The sequence below is a fragment of the Dama dama genome, chromosome 15 (genome assembly GCF_033118175.1).
Source record: "Dama dama isolate Ldn47 chromosome 15, ASM3311817v1, whole genome shotgun sequence".
NCBI lineage: Eukaryota > Metazoa > Chordata > Mammalia > Artiodactyla > Cervidae > Dama > Dama dama.
Window position 1 is genome coordinate 29528153 of NC_083695.1, and position 25775 is coordinate 29553927.

The 25775-nt window shown below is 38.8% G+C and overlaps 1 protein-coding gene across 1 annotated transcript in view; it reads right to left on the reverse strand.

The window, feature by feature from the left end:
- Positions 1–7113: 7113 nt before the first annotated feature.
- Positions 7114–25775, reverse strand: part of PPA1 (inorganic pyrophosphatase 1) — a 32179-nt gene continuing 13517 nt past the window's right edge. Inside the window, exons 4-11 of the mRNA XM_061161713.1 lie at positions 25332–25451; positions 22968–23054; positions 21977–22103; positions 14022–14149; positions 13534–13619; positions 9252–9321; positions 8194–8236; positions 7114–7457 (exon numbers count right to left, since the gene is read on the reverse strand). Coding sequence (XP_061017696.1) covers positions 7426–7457; positions 8194–8236; positions 9252–9321; positions 13534–13619; positions 14022–14149; positions 21977–22103; positions 22968–23054; positions 25332–25451 — 693 coding nt within the window. The 3' untranslated portion in view covers positions 7114–7425. The remainder of the gene's footprint in view (positions 7458–8193; positions 8237–9251; positions 9322–13533; positions 13620–14021; positions 14150–21976; positions 22104–22967; positions 23055–25331; positions 25452–25775) is intronic.

Consider the following 25775-nt stretch of genomic DNA (forward strand, 5'->3'; position numbering starts at 1 on the left):
TACCAAACCTCTAGCAGGCTGGATTTGGGCCCCAGGCCATAGCTGGCAGCTGTTGAGTACTACAACTTTCTCCTTTCACTTGGATTTTTTTGAACATCTTTTCCATATCAGCACATGCAGTGATGTCGTTGACTGCTACATGGCATGAATATTTAGCCATTCCTCAACTGGACTGCTGGATATGTTTTCCAGGTTTCGTTATAAGAAACAAAGCTGCCATAGGCTGTATGCCTGGCTATTCTTAGTCAACTAGCATGAATTCTTATAGCAGAACTGGTGACTCAAAGGGTAAAGACAATTTTAAAATTTTGATAGATTGCCAAATTGTTTTCAGACTTTTTAAGAAAAATTCAGATTGCCACATACCTTTGTGATTTTTATTGCTTAATCTTATTCCTGGTGAATATTTTCTGTTAACTTAACGGTTTTGTAATAACTAGAGGAAAGATCCCAGAGACAAAGGGAGCAATAAACTCTGGCAGTTGACTCGACTTAATAACTCTTCAATAAATACTTGCCATCATGAAGCAATTTGCACAGCTTTCTTGTCAGTATATGGAGAAGGAAATGGCAACCCAATCCGGTACTCTTGCCTGGAGAATTCTGGGGAGCCTGGTGGGCTACAGTCCACGGGGTCACAGAGCCGGACACGACTGAGCAACTTCACTTCACCTTCACCTTGTCAGTGTAAAGGCAAATTCCCTTTGGCCCAAAAGCAGTGAGGGCAGCTGTTCGCAATGCAAAGGACATTCTGTGCAAAAGCACAATATAAGCCCGTGCGTAGCAAATATACTGATTAGATAGGACTTAATTGCCATTACAGGTGCAGCATATGCAGGCCTGGGCTCAGGGATGGTGAAAATGAATTTTGAATTTCCAATCAGAGGTACCCTTTTCTCCACAACCTCTTCTCTAGAGTACAGTTATGAACAACCAGTCTTCACTAAGCTCCCACTGTAGCCCTGGCACTGGGCTAAGTCCTTCACCTATTTCCTGCTACCCTGTGATGATGGTGATATCAGCATTTTAGAGATGGGAATACTAATGCTCAAATAAGCTAAATCATTTAGCCACGGCAATATAGTTGCTCCTTTTGACTTCCAGGCCCATGGGGGGAAAAGTGCAACTATATGCTGCATTGAAAACTGGCAAAAGCCTTACAGAAAACAAAATAAGAGGAACAAAGATGTCTGTATTCCATGATCTTACAATCTACCCCTGGAAATTTATCCTTAGAAAATAATCCCAAAGGAAAAAAGTTATGCCTAAAGATACGGATAACAAAGAGCTAAACAAGGAAGTTTAACAAAAGAGAAATGATTAAGGAAATAATCAGCTTATGGATTAGTAAGTACACATTTTTTAAATTTATTTTTTAATTGAAGGATAATTGCTTTAGAGAATTGTATTGTTTTCTGTCAATCCTCAGCATGAATCAGCCATAGGTTTACATAATGACGGTGAAAACCAAGGAATAGTGTAAAATAGTGGGAAAACCCCTGATCTCAAAGTCAGGTAACTGGATTAAGTCATCACATACCATCTGAGTGAACTTGGGTGAGTTACTTAGGTTCTCTGAGTCTCTTTTTTTTCTTAAAAAAAAAAAAAAAAAGATTACTTCTCTGTGTATAAGATAAGGTTTCAAAGTATTTGCATTCCCACTGTATGTAAATAGTAACACTTTATTCCATGGTCAGGCATGGCCATGAGGCCTCCATTAGCCAATGACCAAGAACATCTATGATGTGTGTCACTTACTTCAGAGCATTTAATCAGCAGTGTGAGGCTCCAGCCCTTTCTCCCTCTGTGTGATGGTGATCATCAGGAGAAAGCAAACATTAACAAGGTGGGCCAAGGCCGAGCTGTCACAGGGTGGACAGCTGCCCAGAAGCAGAGACGACTTTGTGAGGAGTGAGGAATGAACTGTTGTTTTCTTAAGCCACTGAGATTTGGTTATAGCCAAACACAGGAGGCCTATCCAGATGATGCGAGTAACCTCACCAGTCTGCTTATTACCACTCTCCCCACAGGATCTGAAACAGTGCCTGGCACAAAGCCAAATCTCAAGAAATGTTTGTAAAATGACTGTTGTCCCAAGGGTTAGGCTTTCTTTGAGGTTTTAGTATGCAGATAACCCTTATCCAGCACCAGTGATGAAGAACTTTACAGATGCCTGAAGTTGTTATGGGTTACTCTGTCCCACAAAAATTCATATTTTGAATTCTTAACACCCAGTCCTCAGAAAATGTGACCTATTTTGGAAATAGGATCATGATAGGTGTAATTAGTTCAGATGTGGTCATACTGGAGCCAAGTGGGCACCTAACCTGGATATGACTGATGTTTATGGTGTGCCATGCAGCTTACAGGGTCTTAGTTTCCCAAGCAGGGATTGAACCTGGGCCCATGGCATCAAAAGTGCCAAGTCCTAACCACTGGCCCACCAGTGAAGTCCCCTGATGTTCTTATAGAAGGGGAAATTGGAAACAAGCAGACAGGGAGAATGCCTTGTGAAGATTAGGGTTATGCTGCCACAGGCCGGGAGCTACCAAAAGCAGGGAGAGCCCTGGAATAACTCCTGCCCAGGGAGCACAGGCCTGCTGATACCTGGATCTCAGACTTCCAGCTTCCAGGACAGTGAGGGAAAACATTTCCGTCATTTAGCCCATCCAGTTTGTGGTACTTGGTTATTGCAGCCCCAGTAAGCAAGTACAAGAGTATTTTACATTTCCTTACTTGAACAGAGGAGTGAAAGCTTTCTACAGAGGCGCTCATAATAGGAAAACTATTGTTGACATTTCTTCCGACTAGTGTTGTGTCCCTTCCTTCCCATAAAATCGGGGTGGGTGATTTCCTATTTATTATACCAATACTTGTGAAGTCCCCTACTTTGTATAGTCTTTCACTAGAAAACAATTTTTATCTTAACAAATCACTTCAGAAACCACATGACTGAGGCAGCATTTAGAAACAGAACTTATAAGTTCTAAGAGAACTTATAAGAGAAATACTACTAAAGTCTGAATGCTGATGTTTCTGATTCTGGTCCAGACAAGAAGACATAGACCTGTTTTTCCCTTCTTCTCCTGCTAAGCACAGCTAACAACCCTGGAGATAGCAAGACACAACCAAGGAACTCTGGAAGGTACTAAGAAGGCTCGCTGGTTTGGGACCCCAGGACCGGAGAACAGCACTGACAGGGCACATACAGTCCTACCGCTCAACAGGAGGAGAGTCCTTCTCAAACCCCGACCTAGCAACAGAAGGCAGCCCAGACAGGCTTACACACCCGCCCCCACCCACAGAGAATGGGGGTCTGCCTGGTGGGCATGACACCCCTGGCAAAGGGGTCACTGGGAACCCAGGTGGAAATAAACCACCAGGGAGGCACTCTCCTTCCCCGCAAGGCCTGAGACGCCCCTTTTCCACCAAGAGTTACCAAGGTAGGTGGGTAGACTGAGCCAGAGGGAGAAATCCAGTCGTAATAGGTATACCAGTTCAGGAAGCTTCTTTATCCCTGTAGCCCAAGACTCTCCTCCTTCACCAGTAGATACTCAGCCTTCTCAGGCAGCACCAGCAGGAACCAACAGAAACCCCACTGGCCGCAGATAAACCAATCTGACCAAAATAACACTGCAAAGCTGCTGAAAATTAAACTGCCATCGAAACCACAGTTCACCAAAGTAGGCCAAGACCCATGTGCTAACTCTAAATAGGGTGATGCTTGCTAAAAATAAAAGATTTAAATGGGTCCTAGCATCTCCTAACAGACAAGATGCCTAGGGTATTAACAGTCACACATCATACCAACAACCAGGAAAATCACAAGTTGAATGAGAAAACAGTCAATGGATGCCAATACTGAGATGAATCTTGACAAAGATTTTCAAGCAGTCATCTTAAAGCTGCGACTAGATTGCCAATTAGAAACAGATCCACTGTTCATATTATCAGTCTCAGAAAGAGAGGTGAGTGTGGCTTGGGCTGAAATAATATTTGAAGAAATATAGTTGGAAAATCCCCAAATTTGGTAAAAGACAGAAACTACCAGGCCAAATCCCAAACAGGATAAACCATTACCATAGCAGGAATTAGCTTAAATCTAAATGGTCTAACTATATCAATTAAGAGACAAAGATTGGATAAAAATGCAACTCAACTGTATGTTACTTATAAGAAACTCACTTCAAATTGAACATGTATAGGTTAAGAGTAAAAAAATAGAAAAAGATACAACATGCAAACAATCAAAAACAAGGAGTGACTATATCAGTGTCTGATAAAGTAGATTATGGAGCAAAGAAAATTACTACAGACAAAGTAGAACATTACACAATGAGAGAAGGATTAATCCACCAGCAAGACAAAGACCCTAAATGTGTACACAGCAAACAACAGAGCCTCAAAATACGGGAAAAAGCTGATAGAGCTGAAAGGTAAAACAGACAAATCCACAGTTGTAACTGAAGACTTCAGCACCTCCCTTTCAACAAATGATAAAACTAGAAGAAAACCAGCAAGGATACAGAAGATCTGAAAAATACTACCAATCAACAGGATTTAGTTAAATAGAATATTCCACTCAACACCAAAATCCACATTTTTTTTTTTTTAAAGCAACTATGGAACATTCCCCAAGACAGACCACATCCTGGGCCATAAAACCACCTCCGCAAATTAAAGAGAATTGAAATCATATGAATTCTGTTTTCTGAGCATATGGAAGCAAACTAGAAATCACTGACATAAACACATTAGGAGTCTAAACACGTGGCTAAAACTGATCTGTAGGTTTACTGCAATGCCTATCAAAATCCCAGTAAGGTTTTTTCCCTAGGCATAGACAATAGGCATGGTCCAAATGTATTTTAAAATTTATATGAAAAGGCACACGCCCTGGACTAAAGAATAAAGTGGAAGGAAGCACTCTATTTGGTAGTAAGACTTACCATATAGCTAGAGTAACCAAGTGGGTATGGTTCTGACAGGTTAGACTCATAGATCAGTGCAACAGACTGAGAACCCAGAAATCGACCCACACAAATACACTCAACTGATATTCGACAGAAGCACAAAACCAGTACACTGAGGGAAGAATAACCTTTCAATAGATGGTGCTGGAGCAGCTGGACATCTGTAGCAAGAATGAAAGAACCTTGCCCTAAACCCCATACCTTATACAAAAATAAACTCAAAAGGGATCATAGACTTAAATGTAAAGCTATAAAACATTTGGAGACACTCTTTGGGATCCAGGTAAAGAATTCTTAAACTTGATACCGAGAGCGTAATTCATAAAAGGAAAATTTGATAGACTTTATCAAATTTAAAAATCTGTTCTGTAAAAGCCCATGTAAAGAGAATGAAAAGTCACAGAATGGGAGAAAATGTCTGCAACTACATATCTGACAAAGGACTTTCAACAGTTAATGGTAAAAAAAAAAAATCTAATCAGAAAATGCATAAAAGGTAGGAACAAATATTTAACCAAAGAAGATATACAGATGGCAAATAAACACAGGAAAAGATGTTTTACGTAACTAGCAATTAGAGAAATGCATATGAAAACTGCAACAAGATATCACTACACACCTAACAGAACGGCTAAAATAAAAATAGTGATAAACCAAACTGGCAAGGACATAGAGAAAATGAATCACTCATACATTGCTATAGGAAGTGTAGAATAGTATAGCCGCTCAAGAAAAGTTTGGCAGCATTTTATAAAACAAAATCTATGCATCTATGAGATGACTTAGCAATTACAGTGAAAAGTTATATTGACACAAAAATATGTACATGAATATTTACAGCAGCTTTATTTTTTATATTTATTTATTTGCTGTACTGGGTCTTAGTTGTGGCAGGTGGGATCTTGATTGTGGCATGCAAACTCCTGAGCTTTAGCATGTGGGATCTAGTTCCCTAACCAGTGAACAAACCCGGGCCCCCTGCCCTGGAGTGTGGAGTCTTAGCCATTGGACTACAGGTAAGTCCTTGCAGCTTTAATAGTCAGAAACTGGAATGAGCTTAGATGTCCTTCACGGATGAAATAGTTTATACATACCATAAAACAGTACATACATCCGGGGGAGAGAGTGTAAATCTCACGCTAGGCCACACCCATATATGCAGGTCTCCAAGGTGAACAGCCTCTGGCATACATACCGTACTACTCAGCAATAAAAAGGAATGAATAAAAAGAATGAACTATAGATACATGTGACAATCTAGATGAATCTCCAGGGAGTTATGCTGAGTGGAAAAAAGTCAATCCCCTGAAGTATTATATGATACTGTATGATACCACTTATATAACATTCTTGAAATGACAAAATTGTAGAAATGAAGGATTAGTAGTTGTCAGGGATTAAGAATGGGAAGTGGGGAGGACATGAGAGATGGGTGTGATTATAAAAAGATAAAACCAGGGGTCTTTGTGATATTAGAAGTGTTGAGTATCTTGTAGGACACAGGAGCCCACACAGGTTATTATACAGAAAAAAACACCATACAGATGAGTACAAGCAAGACTGAGAAATCTGAGGATGATGGGTAGACTCTCAGGGCCATATCCTGGTTGTATTATTAGATTGTAGCTTTACAAACTCTTACCTTTGGGGGAAAAGGTATAGAGAAAGTCTCTGTATTATTTCTTAACAATTGCATGTGAATTTATAATGATCTCAAAAAAAATTTCAATTAAAACAATCTGAATGCTTAATAATGCCTTTACACAAATTGCATCTCTTTTACAAATGAGGGAGCTGGAGTTGGATGTTTGGTACCTAACCTGAGATTACAGAGCTAAGTAAGTAGATGATGTAGGATTAAAATCTCAGGTCTTCGGAGCTCCGAAGTCACAAATTTAATCATAGAACTATTTTGACTGATGGTTCACAATGGGACGACAGGAATTAGGTAAGAGCAGAGTATCAAGAACTACTGTAAATATAAGCGATTTCGTTTTCAGGTGCCTAAAAAAATAAAGTCAGTTTTTAGTCTAATAAAACTGAATTATAAGATCAGTCATAGAAAGCAAATACCAAACAGCACCCAAGCTTGCTTGGTAGTGTTCGGCTTCAGATTAAAATAAAAATATCATAAACCAAGTTGAAACAAAATAATTTTTATTTCCTAACCCATGGCAAACATATAATCCAATATGTACTTATCTTGCATACTCAGTCACAGATGACTTCCAAACTACAACCGCCTTGATATTTAAGCAGGAACCAAAAGTTACTTTAGTTGACATGACAAATGCTCTTAGATGGATAACGTATGAATATATTGGATTGGTGACAGCAGAATCTGACTGATTATTTCTGTAATTTAAAGCTTGGAAAAGCTACTACTTTGACATCTAACACTTTCCGACAAGCAGGATGCAGCAGTATCAGCTTGTATTCCAGAGAAACTTCCTTAGTTTTTCTGGTGATGGAACCACTTATCCACTGTAGTCAGGAAAAAGATAAACAAATTAGAATCCCTGTTAGGAATCAAAATTACACCCAACATATAACAGTGAATAATATATTCATTGCTTTGATATATCCTGCTATGGATTACATTAAAACAAATCTATATACATGCACAGCTTCACTAAATAACCAAAACAGGTAATTTATCAGTGTTTTGTTTGGGGCATCCTTACTCTTGTGGAGAAGGAAATGGCAACCCACTCCAGTATTCTTGCTTGGGAAATCCCATGGACAGAGGAGCCTGGTGGGCTACAGTCCATGGGGTCGCAGGGTCGGATATGACTGAGCAACTAAACATCCTTACTCTTGATGGCTGATCCTACAGGCAATTCTCACCAGAAGAACCTTACAGAGAATTCTAACATCTAAAGATGGAAAGAACTGTTTTCTGGGTGCATCAGCCTATGGCCAGACAGGGATGCAGAGCCCAGCCTGCTCCAGCCTCCATGAGGCATCTATCCTCCATGAGGAACTCGGAGAACAGTGGGTCATGACTCGGAAACTGCTGTCACTGGGGGCGGCACTAAAGGTGGTACGTACAGCCATCTTTTTCCCACATCTGCCTCAAAACACTTGAGCATGCTGCTTCTCCCCCTTCTCCTCTTTCTCTGTATGTATGTGGTATGTAAGGTGTATCTATAGATATACATGTAATTTCCCACACTAATGCATAATGTTTAATGTAATTTTACTAGAATACAGATCTTACCATCTGTTGGTATTGTGCAGGCAGATTCACATGGTGGTGGTAACTAAAATACAGTATTGAAATATATTAGCCTAATTCCAGAAAAAGAATAAGCTAAAAAAAGTATATTGACAGAAAGATCAAAAGGAATGTGAACAAAAGACAACTATCTCAAATTTTAAGTTCTAAAAATAATTTACACCAGATGGGAACAATGCAAAGCTTGCTCTACTGCTAAGAAATGCTAACAAATTCAAAACCTCTTGGCTTTTAATGACACACAGGAGAATAATTAATAAAAATGTTTCTTTGAAATAATTAAAAGACATACGTATATATAGACTTTATATATACATACATATATATAAAATGTAGGCAGAATATTCTTATTGAAAAGTAACAGTTGTTAACCAATGGCTTTTCCCTTCTAATTTATCTCAACTTTGCCAAAATTTATACACAAATAAAAATAAATCTAAAGGTACTGGCTTCATCATTAAATTGTCTTTTTCCCTTGTACTACCTTGTTTACAAGTCAGTAAAGTCAGACCTCATTTTCTTTTGTTTTTCTTGTCTAATATTATAAATGAGAATAATTTTAAATAAGCTTCAGTCTTTAGGTTAATCAAAATCAGATTATTTCTTTGATGGATGATTTATTACCTCACATGAAAGTCTGTCTAGGACTACAAACCACTCTTGGAATGGTACCTGAAATTTGATGACTTTCTCCATCTTTGCTATGACCAAGCCAAGTAAGTTCCCATTGGTACTCTTGTGAAAAATGGCTTATGATAAGTACCCAGGCACTTGGGTTATTTAGAACATTCTAGAGTCATTTTGAGTCTTACAAACTGTCCTACCTTGCTATCTGCCCAGGTTAGGGTTGACTAGGATTCTCCTCAGGTTTCCCTCAGTCCAACGTCTACTTGAGTTTATGGTTTGTAATTTCAAGACCTCACACCATAACAGATGTACAGGACACCCTCAAATATTTATTGAACATACTTTCCCTCCCCATTCAACACCATATTTTTTGGCCGCCGCATGTGTTTTTTTTCCAGGAAGCCTTTACTTACAGCATCCACAATGGCTTTGGCAGCATCAGGATCACACTGGAAGGGGCTCTCAGACACCGTGGTATTCATGCTGTTACACAAAGGCAAAGTGTCACACTAACAAACTTCTCTCATTAAAACTGGTGTTTAAAATAACAAGTTGAAGCTGGTAGGTTAGGTAAGATTCAAATTTGGCGTCATTGAAAGATTTCTCACCTATATTAAACATTCTGATTATTTTGGCAAGATACAGCTATTCTTAAGGTAGATTTTACTCAAATACTTTAACAAGTTCAGATTTTAAAATCTGTGATTGAGTGCTTTCTAATTCTTTGAAAGAGCTAAGAAATGCAAATTAAAATGAGAAGCCTATTTTTTCTAATTAGATAAAATGAAAAAAACAAAAATTTGGTTTCTATCAGTGTTGACACCTGGCAGGAGCAACACCTGGTTCAATATTCCTGAAAAATAATCTGGTAAAATATATCCACAACAAAATAAAAAAAGAAAAAAAATTTTAAAACTACCACCAAAAAAAATGTGTCCAAAACCTTTTTAAAAGTACTTACACTTTGATAGACAAATTCCACCTCTCCAAACTCAGATTTAAATAATTATGTACAAAGATGTTCAATATACATGATTTCACTATTGATAAGATTGAAAAACTGGAAGTAACCAAAATATCCAACAACAGAGATGATTAAAAATGATTTATCCATCAGACAGAACAATATACAGATGGAATATTTATAAAATATTATATATATAATGACATAGCAAATGCTTGTAGTGTTAACTTTTCTAAACCACAAAACAAAATGTATATATTATATATGTGCATATGCTTAGTCGCTCAATTCTGTCTTACTCTTTAGGACCCCATGGACTATAGCCCACCAAGCTCCTCTGTCCATGGGATTATCCCTGCAAGAATACTGGAGTGGGCTGCCATTTCCTATTCCAGGGGATCTTCCCGACCCAGGGATCAAACTTACATCTCCTGTGTCTCCTACATTAGCAGGTGGATGGATTCTTTACCACTGTGCCACCTGGGAAGCCCATATATTATATATACAATATGATTATGTTTGAAAATATACTTCAAAAGGACTGTAAAAAGAGAAAACTCTGCATGTTACTAAGAGTATCTATGGAAAAACTGAGATTAAAGTGATTTTTTAAAAACTTCTTTTGGTTAATTGTGATGCAAAATTTCCTTCATATTGAATTATTGTATACTATTATGTGGTTATGATCAAAAATATTCTATGAAAAAGAAAAAATATTCAGCTACCTGTTACTTAACATGCACTAAGCCCATTTCCATACAAATAACAGGATACCACAAAATAGAGAAGTTATTAAAAGCAAAGTCTCATGATTGTACATTTTCATACAAAGGTGTGTGTGCTCAGTTTTCCTTATGTGTGTGGAGAGACAGATGTTTTTATTTTACAAGACATTATCCTGACTTACAGAAGATTCCTGGAAATTTCCTATAGTTCTTTTCTCCCTCCAGAAAAGAAATTTATAATATAAACAGATGCTGGGGTGTGTATGTATATTTTACCTTGCATAAATGGGGTCACACTATGATAAGTATACTGCTATGGACTTTGCTTTTCTCATTTTAATATATTTTGGACATCATTCCATATCAACATACAGAGAATAATGTGCCATATACTGTTCTATGAATTGCTTAATCATTAAAATTTGGTTGTTTCTAACTTTTTTGATATTATAAATGACACTGCAATGAACATTCTTGTACATACATCTTTCAGGACTGTGTCTATAGGATACATTCCTAGTAGTAGTGCTACAAAGAAATACAAGAATTTAAAATTTTGAGATTAATGGCTGATTTACATGTTATACAGCAGAAACTAACACAACATTGTAAAGCAATTATCCTCCAATTAAAAAAAAAAGACACACAAAAAACTAGGAACTGACTACTTTCAAATTGCCCTCACAAAGGCTGTACCCATTCAAGCTCTCACAACTACATATAAATGTTGCCACTCCAGGCTATCATTTAATTTTTTAAAATTTTTCAGATCTATTGAAGGATAACACTATCTTTCTGAGCTGCATTTTAAATTATAAAGTGAGGCTGCACATCTTCTTATATGTAAACTTACTTTATCTTTTTCTCTCCATTAGTATTCCTTCTTCTTATCAATTTGAGTAATTTATTTATAAATTAAGAAGTTTAGTTCTTTGTCAGGTGTTAAGAAAAAACTGGGAAGAACTGCCTCCTGATACATTAAAAAATCATAAGTAAATCTTTCTTTTCTGGATTTTGAGTCTGTCTTCTGTTTAGAAAGGTCTTCCCTACTACAAGATAATGAATTAAATTCACCTAGTCTTTTTCTAGAATTTTCTCACATTACAATTTATCTGTCTGGAATTAAACACTGACATAAGAGCTGCAAACTCATGCTGGCAGCCAGCGCCAATTAACATGTGGGTATAAAGTAGCTGGGGTTAAGAACACTGGTTGGTGCTGGGCTATTTGTACAGGGCACTTGTGGAGCACCTGCCTGGTTACAGCACCTTTCAGAAATGAAAAACAGCCACAGCATAAGGGTGGTTGCCAGTGTGCATATCTGGAGGAAGAAAGGAATGTAAAGGGCAAGATAAAGATCTATCCTTATTTTCTTCTTAAATAGGCACTTGGTGCAAACCTCACCACCACTACCCTTGTTTTTTTTCAGGATTTCTCTCACTATTCTGACATGGAGTTTTTTTTCTAGATGAAACTGAATGTTATTCATGAATATATGATACCTTTACATTTAACATCTTTTATATTTCTCTATAGAGTTTTAAAGTTTTCTTCTTCTGGGTCCTTCATATTTCTTATTTATACTTTTTTTTCTTAAATACTATTCGACATGGGATCTTTTCCTCCATTATAGTTTCTGTTATGTTCATATACAAAGCTAGCAATGTGCATATATACTCATTTTGTAATCATCTACCCTATGGAATTCTTTTTTCTAGGGTTTTCTGGGTACACAGTCACATCATCTGCAACGATTTGCTTCCCCCTTTTCCAGTATTCCTGCATCTTATTTCTTTCTCCTATTTACTTCATCAGCTAGTATTTTCAGAACAACACTAGTTAAATGGTAATGGTGGCCATTCTCTTATAATCTTTTAAAGGAGGGAGTATATTATACTAAAAATAAGCTGGGGCCACACAGACTTGGATGTGAGTCCTCACTCCAAAACACTTAACTGTGGTATGACCTTGGTTAAGTTTAATCTCCCTGTATCTCTGTTGCATGCTTGGCAAATATTAACTGCTCAATCAGTATTAGTTATTGTTATTAGCAGTAGAAGTAGTTGCTGCTGCTGCTGCTAAGTCGCTTCAGTCGTGTCCGACTCTGTGCGACCCCATAGACGGCAGCCCGCCAGGCTCCCCCGTCCCCGGGATTCTCCAGGCAAGAGCACTGGAGCGGGGTGCCATTTCCTTCTCCGTAGAAGTAGTAGCAGTAGTTAATTCAGTGTGCATGGTAGATCCTGGTTTAGTTGTGATGATCCTACATATTTACATCAGAGAATACCAACCCTTGCACTCAACCCATTCTGAGCACCCTGATGCTAGGCAGTTTTCCCCAGTTATCCTTACAAAGCTCTGATCTCACTCCCCCTTATAATTTTAGTTTGTACTTATTCATAGTATCTTTATGGCATTTTTTTTTTTAACTTTTTGCAAAGAAAAAAATGTTGCCTGCTATATTCCAGTTCTACAAGGATCAAGCCATTAGCCACTATAGTTACCTGCTGACAGTGTGCCCTGAGGGGAATTCAGGATGGAGAAGAACAAGAAAGATTTGGGTATACTGGTTCCTAGATAGTTAACATGAATTTCTAAGAAAAAATTTCAAATGACCCCAGATTCTTGCCTCTTCTCATACATAGAAAAGCACTGAAATCCTTAACTTGAGATGCCTCTTCTTTATGATTAGCAGTCATCTTTTTATGCTTGATTACATGTTTTCCCAGAAAAAAAAAAAAAAGAAGTTTATATCTCTCTTGGCTTCTCCCTTACATCTCTGCAGTAGTTCTTTAGGCCTATCTGAGAGGCTGTCTCCTGGGCTATAGTCCTCAAATAAATTGTAATTCACAACCTTTACGTTGTGTGGTTTTTCTTTCAGTCTACACTTCCTATTGACTTAAGTACTGATAAAACCAGTTATCTCTTTCCTAAGTGAAGGTTATTAATGTATCTGGAGTAAGCTAGTCTGCTTTGTGTGTTAACATGGAGAAAAGAGTTAATGCTTACCAGCTGATTCCTTTTCCATCAGTTTTCTTAGTCACTAATGCTCTCCAGTAGTCATGAGTGCTTTCAATAATGTCAATTGCAAAGTTCTAAAATTTAAAGAGATATTCATTAGAATAACAGAAACAAGTTCTTTCCTTTTCTAATTTTGGGCACGGTGCATGGCATGTGGAATTAGTTCCCCAACCAGGGCTAGAACCCATGGTACTTGCAGTGAACACAGAATCTTAACCCCTGGATCACCAGGGAACATCCCTGTTCTTTTCTTATTATCAACATTTTACCAAAGCATGATAGCTTCCTCTCTTCTGAATCATTTCCTTGTATCAAAAATGGAAGAAAACCATTTAAACGAACAAATCAACATAAAGCCTGTCTTGTGTCTTTAAACATCTATTTTATGGTCATATAGTCTTTAGATGGTAAAAATATGGTTAAATTATGTCTCAATACAGATAGGCCTAAAGCTACAGTTCTGAGCGACACCTTACCTTATCTTTAAATTCTGCATTGAAAGCAAACTCATTCTCAGGTTTTCCATCTGGAACCTTGTACCTCCTAAACCAATCCACAGTAGCTTCCAGGTAGCCAGGTTTCAGCCGCTTGACATCATTAATATCTAAGAAGAGAATAAGTTTCTCTTCTCAGATTGCAAGATATATATGTAATTATTTATGCATTCAATAAAAATACCAAGTACTTTGAAGAGCTATAGGATGGATTGTCAAAAAAGTTCAAATAATGTTAGAACTAATATCTTTTTGAGAAGAGAACATATATACACATTAAAAGAAAATCATCTAGTGTCTTAGAATAGCTCTGACATTAAGTACTAAAAGAACAATCAGTACCACAATAATTCCTATTAAATAAGAGGAGGGAGAAATGACTGGGGGCTGCATGAGAGAATAGTTTGGCAAGCGTGTGTAACTTCCCAGGGCTCAAACCTGCGTCTCCTGCAATGCAGGCAGATTCTTTACCACTGAATCACCTGGGAAGCCCTAAGAGAACGATGTGTGTTTCAGTTTTCAGTCATGTCCAACTCTTTGTGACTCCATGGACTAGCCCTCCAGGCTCCTCTGTCCATGGGATTCTCCAGGCAAGAACACTGGAGTGAGTTGCCATTCCCTTCTCCAAAGAGAAGGATAAAAGATACTAAGTTTCTGTATAGTCATTATCAATGCTGAGCCTCAATGCCATCAAACTCAAGTGTAAATGACCAAACTGCTTTTCCATGCAAACAACAGAAGATACAAGTACAAAAAAAATCCATCAGGAAAATTGTAATTGGAAGGAGGAATACATTCAACAACAGCTTATTTATATTTCTGTAATATAAACTTGCCTTAAGCCTAATTTATAACATATATAGTTAAAGAAAATCATGCATTTTATTATAAGAGTACCACTTAAAGTAGGGAAAGTTTACAAAGTGGACTGGGAAATGTTTAAACACTGATAAATTTCAAGGAACTTATAATTCACATAAAAGTTATCATCTGATACAGAAATAGTTTGAAAATCCAGAAATCCAAAATGCAAGTGTATGTTGTCTTCCAACCAATTTCCCATCCAATTCTATTCTTTAGGCACCAAATGCAAGTCTGACAATTCCGTTCAATAATGACACTGACTAATGGAGTCAGGCCGCACAGTTAGAGGGCTCAGTTCCACAAGAGTGATCCCACTTCAGATGTTGGTGGCAAATTCCAAGCCATGACCACTTGCTATAAATCAGTTTCCTATAACTCTTTCCTTGGGTTTGATAATTTGCCAGAAACTCATAAAACTCAAGGAAACACTGAGCTTATGCTTACTGCTTTAGTATAAAGAATACAACTCAGGAACATTCCAATGGAAGAGATGCACAGGACCCAGGATGGGGGGATGCAGGGTGTAGTTCCCACGTCCTCTGCGGGGCGGAGGGAGGCATGCCACTCTCCCAGCACTGCAGTGTGCTCACCACCTCAGAAGTGCTCCACATCTCATGATTCCAGACTCCTCATGGAGCCTCCCCTCCCAGTCCCAGGGGTCAGTGGTTGGGGCTAAAAGTTCCCACCCTTTAATCATTCAGTTTTTCTGTTGACTGAGCCTGTCTGAGGCTAGCTAGGGACCCCACCTTAAGTCACCTTATTAGCACAAACTCAGGTGTAATGAGAGGGGCTCACTGTGAATAAAAGACACACTCATCACTCAGGAAATTCCAAGGGATTTCATTCTTTACCAAAAACTAGAGACAAAGATCTAACATATTTCTGTATTCTATCATAGTAAGGAATAAAATGTAAGAACTGATGAACTGTTTGGCTTTTTTTGAACCAGATATTGAAAGGTATGCTGGACCCAGACTCGGGAACCCTGGACACTAGACCCAAGGGAAAAAAAAAAAGTAGGAAAAACCTCAATTTTTGTTCCTCATGTTGTACTTTATGTATCAATTCTGTGCTGTTCCTTGGGTTCAGCCTCTAATCAGCCCACAACCATGAGCAGCAAGAAATGCTCACTTTCCTGACGCCCACAACTGCAGCAGGCGGGTGGCTGGCCATCGTGGGCCCCACAACGTCAAAGAGGATCAACATGGCCAACCTGGTCACCTTAGTGGGTAGGCCATCCTCCCCTTGGCTCTATATTCCTCCCCAAGTGGTGGCTTGTCAAGTGCTCTACTTAATTCTCTCCCAGTTATAACAGATGACGGACACTGCCTTACACTGACATTTAAGGAAAGCTATATATTGCTTGCACCACGGGGCCAGCCACCCAGAGATACCAGTGTAGAGATACCCCATGTTCAAGGTCAGAGAAACCCAAGTAAGACAGTAGGCACTGAAGCGGCTGTGAGGAGATACCCCACGTCCAAGGGCAAAGGAGAAGTCCCAGCAAGACACTTTGTCTAACTCAATGAAACTAAGCCATGCCATGTCGGGCCACCCAAGACAGACGGGTCAGGGTGGAGAGGTCTGACAGAATGTGGTCCACTGGAGAAGGGAATGGCAAACCCATTCAGTATTCTTGCCTTGAGAACCCCATGAACAGTATGAAAAGGCAAAAAGATAAGATACTGAAAGATGAACTCCCCAGGTCGGTAGGTGCCCAATATGCTACTGGAGGTCAGTGGAGAAATAACTCCAGAAAGAATGAAGAGATGGAGCCAAAGCAAAAACAACACCAGTTGTGGATGTGACTGGTGCTAGAAGTAAAGTCTGATGTTGTAAAGAGCAATATTGCATAAGAACCTGGAATGCTAGGTCAATGAATCAAGGCAAATTGGAAGTGGTCAAATAGGAGATGGCAACAGTGAATGTCAACATTTTAGGAATCAGTGAACTGAAATGGGCTGGAATGGGTGAATTTAACTCAGATGACCATTATATCTACTACTATGGGCAAGAATCCCTTAGAAGAAATGGAGGAGCTATCATAGTCAAAAAGAGAGTCCAAAATGCAGTACTTGGATGCAATCTCAAAAACGACAGAATGATCACTGTTTCCAAGGCAAACCATTCAATATCACAGTAATCCAAGTCTATGTCCAGAGCACTAATGCTGAAGAAGCTGAAGTTGAACAGTTCTATGAAGACCTACAAGACCTTCTAGAACTAACACCTGAAAAACTATGTCCTTTTCATTATAGGGGACTGAAATGCAAAAGTAGGAAGTCAAGAAACACCTGGGGTAACAGGCAAATTTGGCCTTGGAGTACAAAATGAAGCAGGGCAAAGGCTAATAGAGTTTTGCCAAGAGAATGCACTGGTCATAGCAAACACCCTCTTCCAACAACACAAGAGATGACTCTACACATGGACATCACCAGATGGTCAACACCGAAAACAAACTGATTATATTCTTTGCAGCCAAAGATGGAGAAGCTCTATACAGTCAGCAAAAACAAGACTGGGAGCTGACTGTGACTCAGATTGTGAACTCCTTACTGCAAAATTCAGACTGAAATTGAAGAAAGTAGGGAAAACCACTAGACCATTCAGGTATGATCTAAATCAAATCCCTTATGACTATACAGTGGCAGTGAGAAATAGATTTAAGGGACTAGATCTGATAGACAGAGAGCCTGATGAACGATGGATGGAGGTTCGTGACATTGTACAGGAGACAGGAATCAAGACCATCCCCAAGAAAAAGACATGCAAAAAAGCAAAATGGCTGTCTGAGGAGGCCTTACAAATAGCTGTGAAAAGAAGGGAAGCAAAAAGCAAAGGAGAAAAGGAAAGATATTCCCATTTGAATGCAGAGTTCCAAAGAATAGCAAGGAGACATAAGAAAGCCTTCCTCAGTGATCAATGCAAAGAAATAGAGGAAAACAATAAAATGGGAAGGACTAAAGATCTCTTCAAGAAAATTAGAGATACCAAGGGAACATTTCATGCAAAGATGGGATCAATAAAGGATAGAAATCGTAGGGACCTAACAGAAGCAGAAGATGTTAAGAAGAGGTGGCAAGAATACACAGAAGAACTGTACAAAAAAGATCTTCACAACCCAGATAATCATGGTGGTGTGATCACTCACCTAGAGCCAGACATCCTGGAATGTGAAGTCAAGTGGGCCTTAGAAAGCATCACTACAAACAAAGCTAGTGGAGGTGATAAATTCCAGTTGAGCTATTTCAAATCCTAAAAGATGATGCTGTTAACAGGCTGCACTCAATATGCCAGCAAATTTGGAAAACTCAGCAGTGGCCACAGGACTGGAAAAGGTCAGTTTTCATTCTAATCCTAAAAAAGGCAATGCCAAAGAATGCTCAAGCTACAGCACAATTGCACTCATCACACAATTGAGTAAAGTAATGCTCAAAATTCTCCAAGACAGGCTTCAACAATACGTGAACCCTAACTTCCAGATGTTCAAGCTGGTTTTAGAAAAGGCAGAGGAACAGAGATCAAATTGCCAACATCTGCTGGATCATCAAAAAAGCAAGAGACTTCCAGGAAAACATCTATTTCTGCTTTATTGACTATGCCAAAGTCTTTGACTGTATGGATCACAATAAACTGTGGAAAACTCTGAAAGATATGGGAATACCAGACCACCTGACCTGCCTCCTGTGAACTATGTATGCAGGTCAGGAAGCAACAGTTAGAACTGGACATGGAACAACAGATTGGTTTCAAATAGGAAAAGGAACATGTCAAGGCTGTATATTGTCACCCTACTTATTTAACTTATATGCAGAGCACATCATGAGAAACGCTGGGCTGGAAGAAGCACAAGTTTGAATCAAGACTGCCAGGAGAAATATCAATAACCTCAGATATGCAGATGACAACACCCTTATGGCAGAAAGTGAAGAAGAACTAAAGAGCCTCTTGATGAAAGTGAAAGAGGAGAGTGAAAAAGTTGGCTTAAAGCTCAACATTCAGAAAATTAAGATCATGGCATCTGGTCCCATCACTTCATGGCAAATAGATGGGGAAACAGTGAAAACAGTAGCAGACTTTATTTTGGGGGCTCCAAAATCATTGCAGATGGTGATTGCAGCCATGAAATTAAAAGACATTTACTCCTTGGAAGAAAAGCTATGACCAACCTAGACAGCTTATTAAAAAGCAGAGACATTACTTTGTCAACAAAGGTCCGTCTAGTCAAGGCTGTGGTTTTTCCAGTGGTCATGTATGGATGTGAGATTTGGACTATAAAGAAAGCTGAGCACCAAAGAATTGATGCTTTTAAACTGTGGTGTTGGAGAAGACTCTTGAGAGTCCCTTGGACTGCAAGGAGATCCAACCAGTCCATCCTAAAGGAAATCAGTCCTGAAGATTAATTGGAAGGACTGATGCTGAAGCTGAAATTCCAGTACTTTGTCCATCTGATGCGTAGAGCTGACTCATTTGAAAAGACCCTGAGGCTGGGAAAGATTGAAGGCAGGAGGAGAAGGGGATGACTGAGGATAAGATGGTTGAATGGCATCACCGACTCAATGGGCATGAGTTTGAGTAAACTCCAGGTGTTGGTGATGGACAGGGAGGCCTGGTGTGCTGGGGTGGATTCACAAAGAGTCAGACACGACTGAGCGACTGAACTGAACTCTTATGTAAATAGCACGTGTGAAAATGGACACAGTGATCAACAGGATCAGGACTAAATAAAGCAATGCACTCTCAATGTATACAATTTATTTTTTTTTTAATTAAAAAAATTTTTTAAATTTATTTATTTTTTAATAGCAGCGTAAAAGTCTCAAGTTATTTTTCACATTTGGCACTATAATGTTGGTGATCTGGTCACTAAGTCGTATCCGACTCTTGCGACTCGATGGACTGTCGCCTGCCAGGCTTCTCTGTCCATGGGATTTTCCAGGCAAGAATACTGGAGTGGGTTGCCATTTCCTTCTCCAGGTCAATGTATACAATTTAAATAATACAGAACTATCTGAAAGAAAAAGTCAGTCTCCATCTTTTTTTCCCATTGCACTATTAAATGTTGGTGTTGAGTCTTTTTTAAATGAGTTTATATATATATGCAAATATGCACATATTTAAACATATATGAGGTGGTACTCTGAAAGGTAAAAATAACAGCAGAAAGGAATAATGTAAGAGCTAAATTTATAAAATTCTTAGAAGGAAACAACTTTGTGACCTTGGATTAGGCAATGGTTTCTTAAATATGATACCAAAAGCACAAGAAATAAAAGAAAAAATAGAGTACATCAAAATGAAAACTATGAGTACTTCAAAGGACACCATTAAGAAAACAAAAGTACAAATCCACAAAATGGAAGAAAATACAGACAAATCATATATAGCTGATAAAGGTCTAGTATCCAAAATATATAAGTACTCTTATAGCTCAAAAATATGATGATACACCCCATTAAAATGGCTATACTTTTAAAAGATAAATAACTAGTGCTGGCAAGGAAGTAGAAAAATTGGAACCCTCTCAGGACCGTAAGATGGTGCAGCTGCTTTTGGAAAAAATCTGGCAGTTCCTCACGGGGCTAAACATGTGACTTCTCTGGTAGCTCAGTTGATAAACAACCCGCCCACAATGCAGGAGACCCCAGTTTAATCCCTGGGTTGGGAAGATCCAGAAGAAGGAAATGGAGCCCACCCCAGAATTCTTGCCAGGAGATTTCCATGGACAGAGATGCCTGGTGGGCTATAGTCCACGGGGTTGCAAGAGCTGGACTCGACTTAGCAACTAAATCACCATCAAGGGGCTAAACATTAAGGGTTACCATTTTACTCAGAAACTCCACTCCTAGCTATATACAGCCAGTCAGTCAGTTCAGTCGCTCAGTTGTGTTTGACTGCGACCCCATGGACTGCAGCACGCCAGGCTTCCCTGTCCATCACCAACTCCCGGAGCTTGCTCACCCAAGAGGATTAAAAATACAAGTCCACACGAAAACTTATACAGGAATGTTCATAGCAGCAACGTTATTCCTAATAGCCAAAAAGAACCCAAATGTCCATCAACAAATGAATGGATAAACAAAACATGATATATATCCACACTACAGAATATAACTCAGCCATTAAAAAAATAAGTACTGATACACGCTACAACATGGATAAACCTAGAAAATCTAAGTAAAAAGAAACCAGACACAGAAGGCCATATATTTTACAATTCCATGTATGTGAAATATCCAGGACAGGCAAATTCACAGACATAAACAGGTAAGTGACTGTCGGGGCCTCAGAGGAGGAGGGAACAGGGGGTGACTAAGTACTTAAAGGTACAGAGATTCCCTTCAGGGTGATGAGAATGTTCTGAAATGAGATAAGTGGTGATGGTTGCACAACATTGTGAATGTACTAAATGCCACAGAATTCTACCCTTTAAAACAGTCAAGACGGTGAATTTTATGTTAATTTTACCACCAAAAAAAGGGAGGGATAAAGTATTGATACACATTACAATGTAGATGAACCCTGAAAACAGTATGCTAAGTGAAGGAAGTCAGATATCATGTGATCCCATTTATGTGAAATGTTCAGATCAAGCAGATCCATAAAGACAGGCAATAGGTAGGTGATTGCCAGGGCCTGAGGGAAGCGGGGATAGGGAGTGACTGTTAATGCATGTGGGGTTTTCTATTGGAATGGTAAAAATGATCTAGGTTAACAGCCTAGTGCATGTATCAAACCCATGGAATTGGAAACTTTAAAATGGTGAATTTTATGACATGTGGCATGTATATCTCAATTTTTTTTATTTTTTTAAAAATACAGCTAGTAAGTGCTAGCATGTGGAAAAGGAAAGAAGAAAACAGGAGAGACAAACTACCAGATTTCTTCTTTCCTGGAATGAAGGAGAAAGCTTACTTAGTTAACCACAGAAGTTCAGTAGCAGAAATCACAATGCTCTGTCAAATGTTTTGCTCCTCCATCCTTTAATAGTTTGAAGGCATGGGCTTAACGACTCTGTCATTACAGGTTAAGTCTGGTACTGGGTAAGGTTCAGACCCTACATATTTTCTTACCATTATAATTGGCTGCATCAGGATCCTCCACATTAATGGCAATGACTTTCCAGTCAGTTTCCCCTTCGTCAATCATAGCTAGAATGCCCAGAACTTTCACTCTGATAATTTCCCCTCGTGCACACACCTGAGAGTCAAAAACCACAGCTAGGTCAAAACTACAGAATCAAACTTTGGAAGAACAGTTTTACTTGGTGGATAATAGGAAATGAGGAAGATGCCAAATTTCTACAAACTTAAGATGGTTCCTGTAAGCAACTTTTAAAAAGCTAAACAAGTAAATGTCCACTAATCCTATCAGAGTTGAGGGTGATTCACGTTTTTTAAACTGTCATTGCTTGTGCTGAAGAATAAATGCTCCAGAGTTTGTTTCAAACACCTATTTTAATGCACCCTCTTTACCTTATATTTTATAGACGTCATTGAGTTAGGAAAGTCATACAATAAGCCTGAACTTTACGACTTAAGCAACTGAATGACAACTTTCTTTTCAGTTGCTTACTCTTTTCTTGAGGCTGGGAAAGATCATAAAGAAAATAACCATTTAAAAAAAAAAAGGAAAATAACCATAGTTAGAACCTTAGAGCAACTCTACTTGATAGAGGAATCCCTACCATAAACCCCCAACATGTGGGGTTATTTAACCCCTATGGGGCCAATTTACTAGTCACTCCAAATCCTGAGGCAGGTTTTGCCTTGTTGCCTCCTGGTACCCTTCAGCCACTGACTCCTCATCTGCCTTTTAAAGCAATGCAGAACATGTCCAGTTCTTCCACACACCTGCATATAATATACACCTTTTCCTAGGCTAGGTTTAAATTACAAATTATATTGTACAAATGCTTAGAATGGAATGGAAGCTTTTATCACCCAAAGAGACATCATTATTTCACTGATATTCATATATTTACAATGTTTTTTAAAGTAAGAACTTTGTAGATTTCATTGCTCTCATCTCAACATTAAAGAAAAATATTTCAGATTCTATTACCTTGCTTCCAATTTCACACACATCAATTGGGTCATTGTCACCACAACAGCCAGTGTGTTTGTCATTGTGTCCTGGGTCTTCCCAAGTCTAAAAAATTAAAATAAAATAAAACTTAAGAGTGTATTATTCCTATATGTGTTAACGACAAAAGCGGATCATGCTGGCACTAAAAGATCCATGATCTTTCTGCAAAGGTAGGAATCTTCAGCTATTTATTTCTCATTAAAATGAATCCTTTATTCATACCTTTACTACCACAATAATCTTAATTAAATGCTGGGCTCCCGTTAAGCACATAATGCTAAACTAAATTTAAACTTTAAAATGGATAATGATCGGAGCCTGCGGAAGGCGGGGCGGCGGCGGGGGCGGCGTGGAGCGGGGGTGGGAGCGGCGGGAGGCGGCCGCGAAGGGGTTAACCCCGACCCGGGCCAGTGCCCCGCGGCGCGCGCTCGGCCCGGGGGACCCAGGCGTCCGGCGGCTCGCCGGGAGCGCCCCCTCCCCCGGGTGGCGCCCTAGCCGAGGCAGGTTCTCGGGAGCAAGGACACCCCCGCTTTGAACGCTGCCATTAAAATCGTAAAAAAATAATAAAAATAAAAATAAATAAAATGGATAATGATCCTATTTTAAACAGAAAAAACCCAACTATCTAATAACTGAGACAACATGCAAACACAAATGTAGACCCAGATGTTCACTTAAAAAAATGTATTCAAAGAAAACTGCTTTGGTGAACTCTTTGTACTTATTCTATTAACTAGACTTTCTTTAAAAGATGTCTCCAAGCAGAGCTAGGTAGGTGGTAATATCAAGATGGAAATGGCATGTGCCGACGGCAAAAATGTCATCACTGGCCAGGATCAAGAATGAGAAGTTTAATCAGGATTTGCTGAAAAGTTAAATCGCTGGGCTTCTTTCCTGCTAAACGGTGAGACAGAGTCCTCTCGGAGCACGGCGCGGGGGAAAGGATGGGCTGCGCTTGTCGGGAAGTTCAGTCTGAAGTGCAGATGCCGCTTTGGTTCTTTTCCCTCCCAACCCAGAACATATTTCTCGGATTTGTTTGCTTACTCAGCTGGAGTAAGGGCAGGGAGATAAAAGTGATGGGGAAAAGAAGACCAGACCCAACAAAACCAAATTCAACCTACAGAAGAATCAAGCATTTCAGCGATGTTTTCCCAGCGGGACGACGTTTCAAGGCTGAACAGTAAATCAACTGAAGTACAGGGTGGAGCGCTCTGCTTAGACTTGGTGATTACCTCACAAGCTAGATGGGGCTTCCCTCATGGCTCAGCTGGTAAAGAATCCTCCTGTAATGCGGGAGACCTGGGTTCAATCCCTCAGTTGGGAAGATCCTCTGGAGAAGGGAACAGCTACCCACTTCAGTATTCTGGCCTGGAGAATTCCATGGACTGTATAGTCCACGGGGTGGCAAGGAGTCGGACACGACTGAGCAACTTTCACTTCACAAGATAGATGGGTTTGCCCTATGTTTTAGTAACTTTCAGGTTGTTTCACAGTAGATTCCACTTAGTAGACTTAATGGTTAATAAAAACAAACTTATCAGCAGGAAGAAAATAAATTGAATATTTAGAAATCTTAAGTGTCACAGCATTGGTTTAATCAAACCAGAATTCAGTATACATTCAGTAATGTATACTGAATTCTAGTGATTCTTTATTCAAATATGAAATAAGAGCCTATACACACTGCTATTGTGCTAGGGGTAAATTGGTAAACAATGCAGATATCCCCTCACGTCAAAGGGGTGACAGTTTAGGAAAACAGAACTCCATTATTACTTTACCACAAAGAAGGAGAAATCTGGATGATAGAGATAAAAGTCAACAGCTGTGAGAACTTAGATGTGCCACGTTCTAAGTGCTTGATTCCTCAAACAGCCACATGAGCTATGCACTAGGAATATTTCAAGGGGGAATATTACCATCTCAGGAAGGAAGAGGCAGAAGGAAGTTAGAAAATCTAGAAAGTGGCAGACTTAGGATTTGTACCCTCTTCTAGGTGGTGCAAAAAAATCAGTGCTTTTAAGCTCTAGTTTCTCAATAGATCTGCTACTCAACCTGTAATGAAAGAATTTGTGTAGTTTATAACCAGTCCATGTTAAAAAAAAAAATAGATATTTCAGAGAAGAACAAACTTTCAAATGTGAAATAATTACCTTTTAGTTTATCTTGAAAATAAGTTATTTAAGGAAGTATTAAAATGAGCTAATTACCCCCATATAATTTATAATCTACTATAGGAAAAACTTTTTGTAGGTATTTAAGTCTTTTATTTAAGTAGTAGGTTAAATTTTTGTAAGCTAAGCTGAAAAATACATTTCTCACAACTGCATAGAGACAGACCTGAGGGATGGCACCGTAGTTCCAGATATATCCTTTATAAGGGAACAGATTTGCAACATAACGGAGTTTTCCTTTCTTCACATCTTGCTTAATTGGGTTTAAAGGGTCCTTTGTAGCAATCTGAAACAAAAAATTTCAAATCATTGTATATTTGTATGTGAAATACTATTCAAATAGGGATTTAAGGAATTATGAAATAGGCATCCCCTAGTTCCACTTTCATGACATATTTTTACCCTGAACACTTTCATAATTTAAAATAAAAGTTTCATCATAATCAGCCTGTAAGTGGAAAATTTATTTAAGGTACACAGGAATGAACAAGATGGGAAAAAGAACATTTACTTTTTTCTGAATTCCAGAAAGCAAAAAGTAAATTATCAGCTAGAATAAATCCTAACATTTGAGAAAATATCTAACTTCGGCTTTCCTTTAAAGCATTTA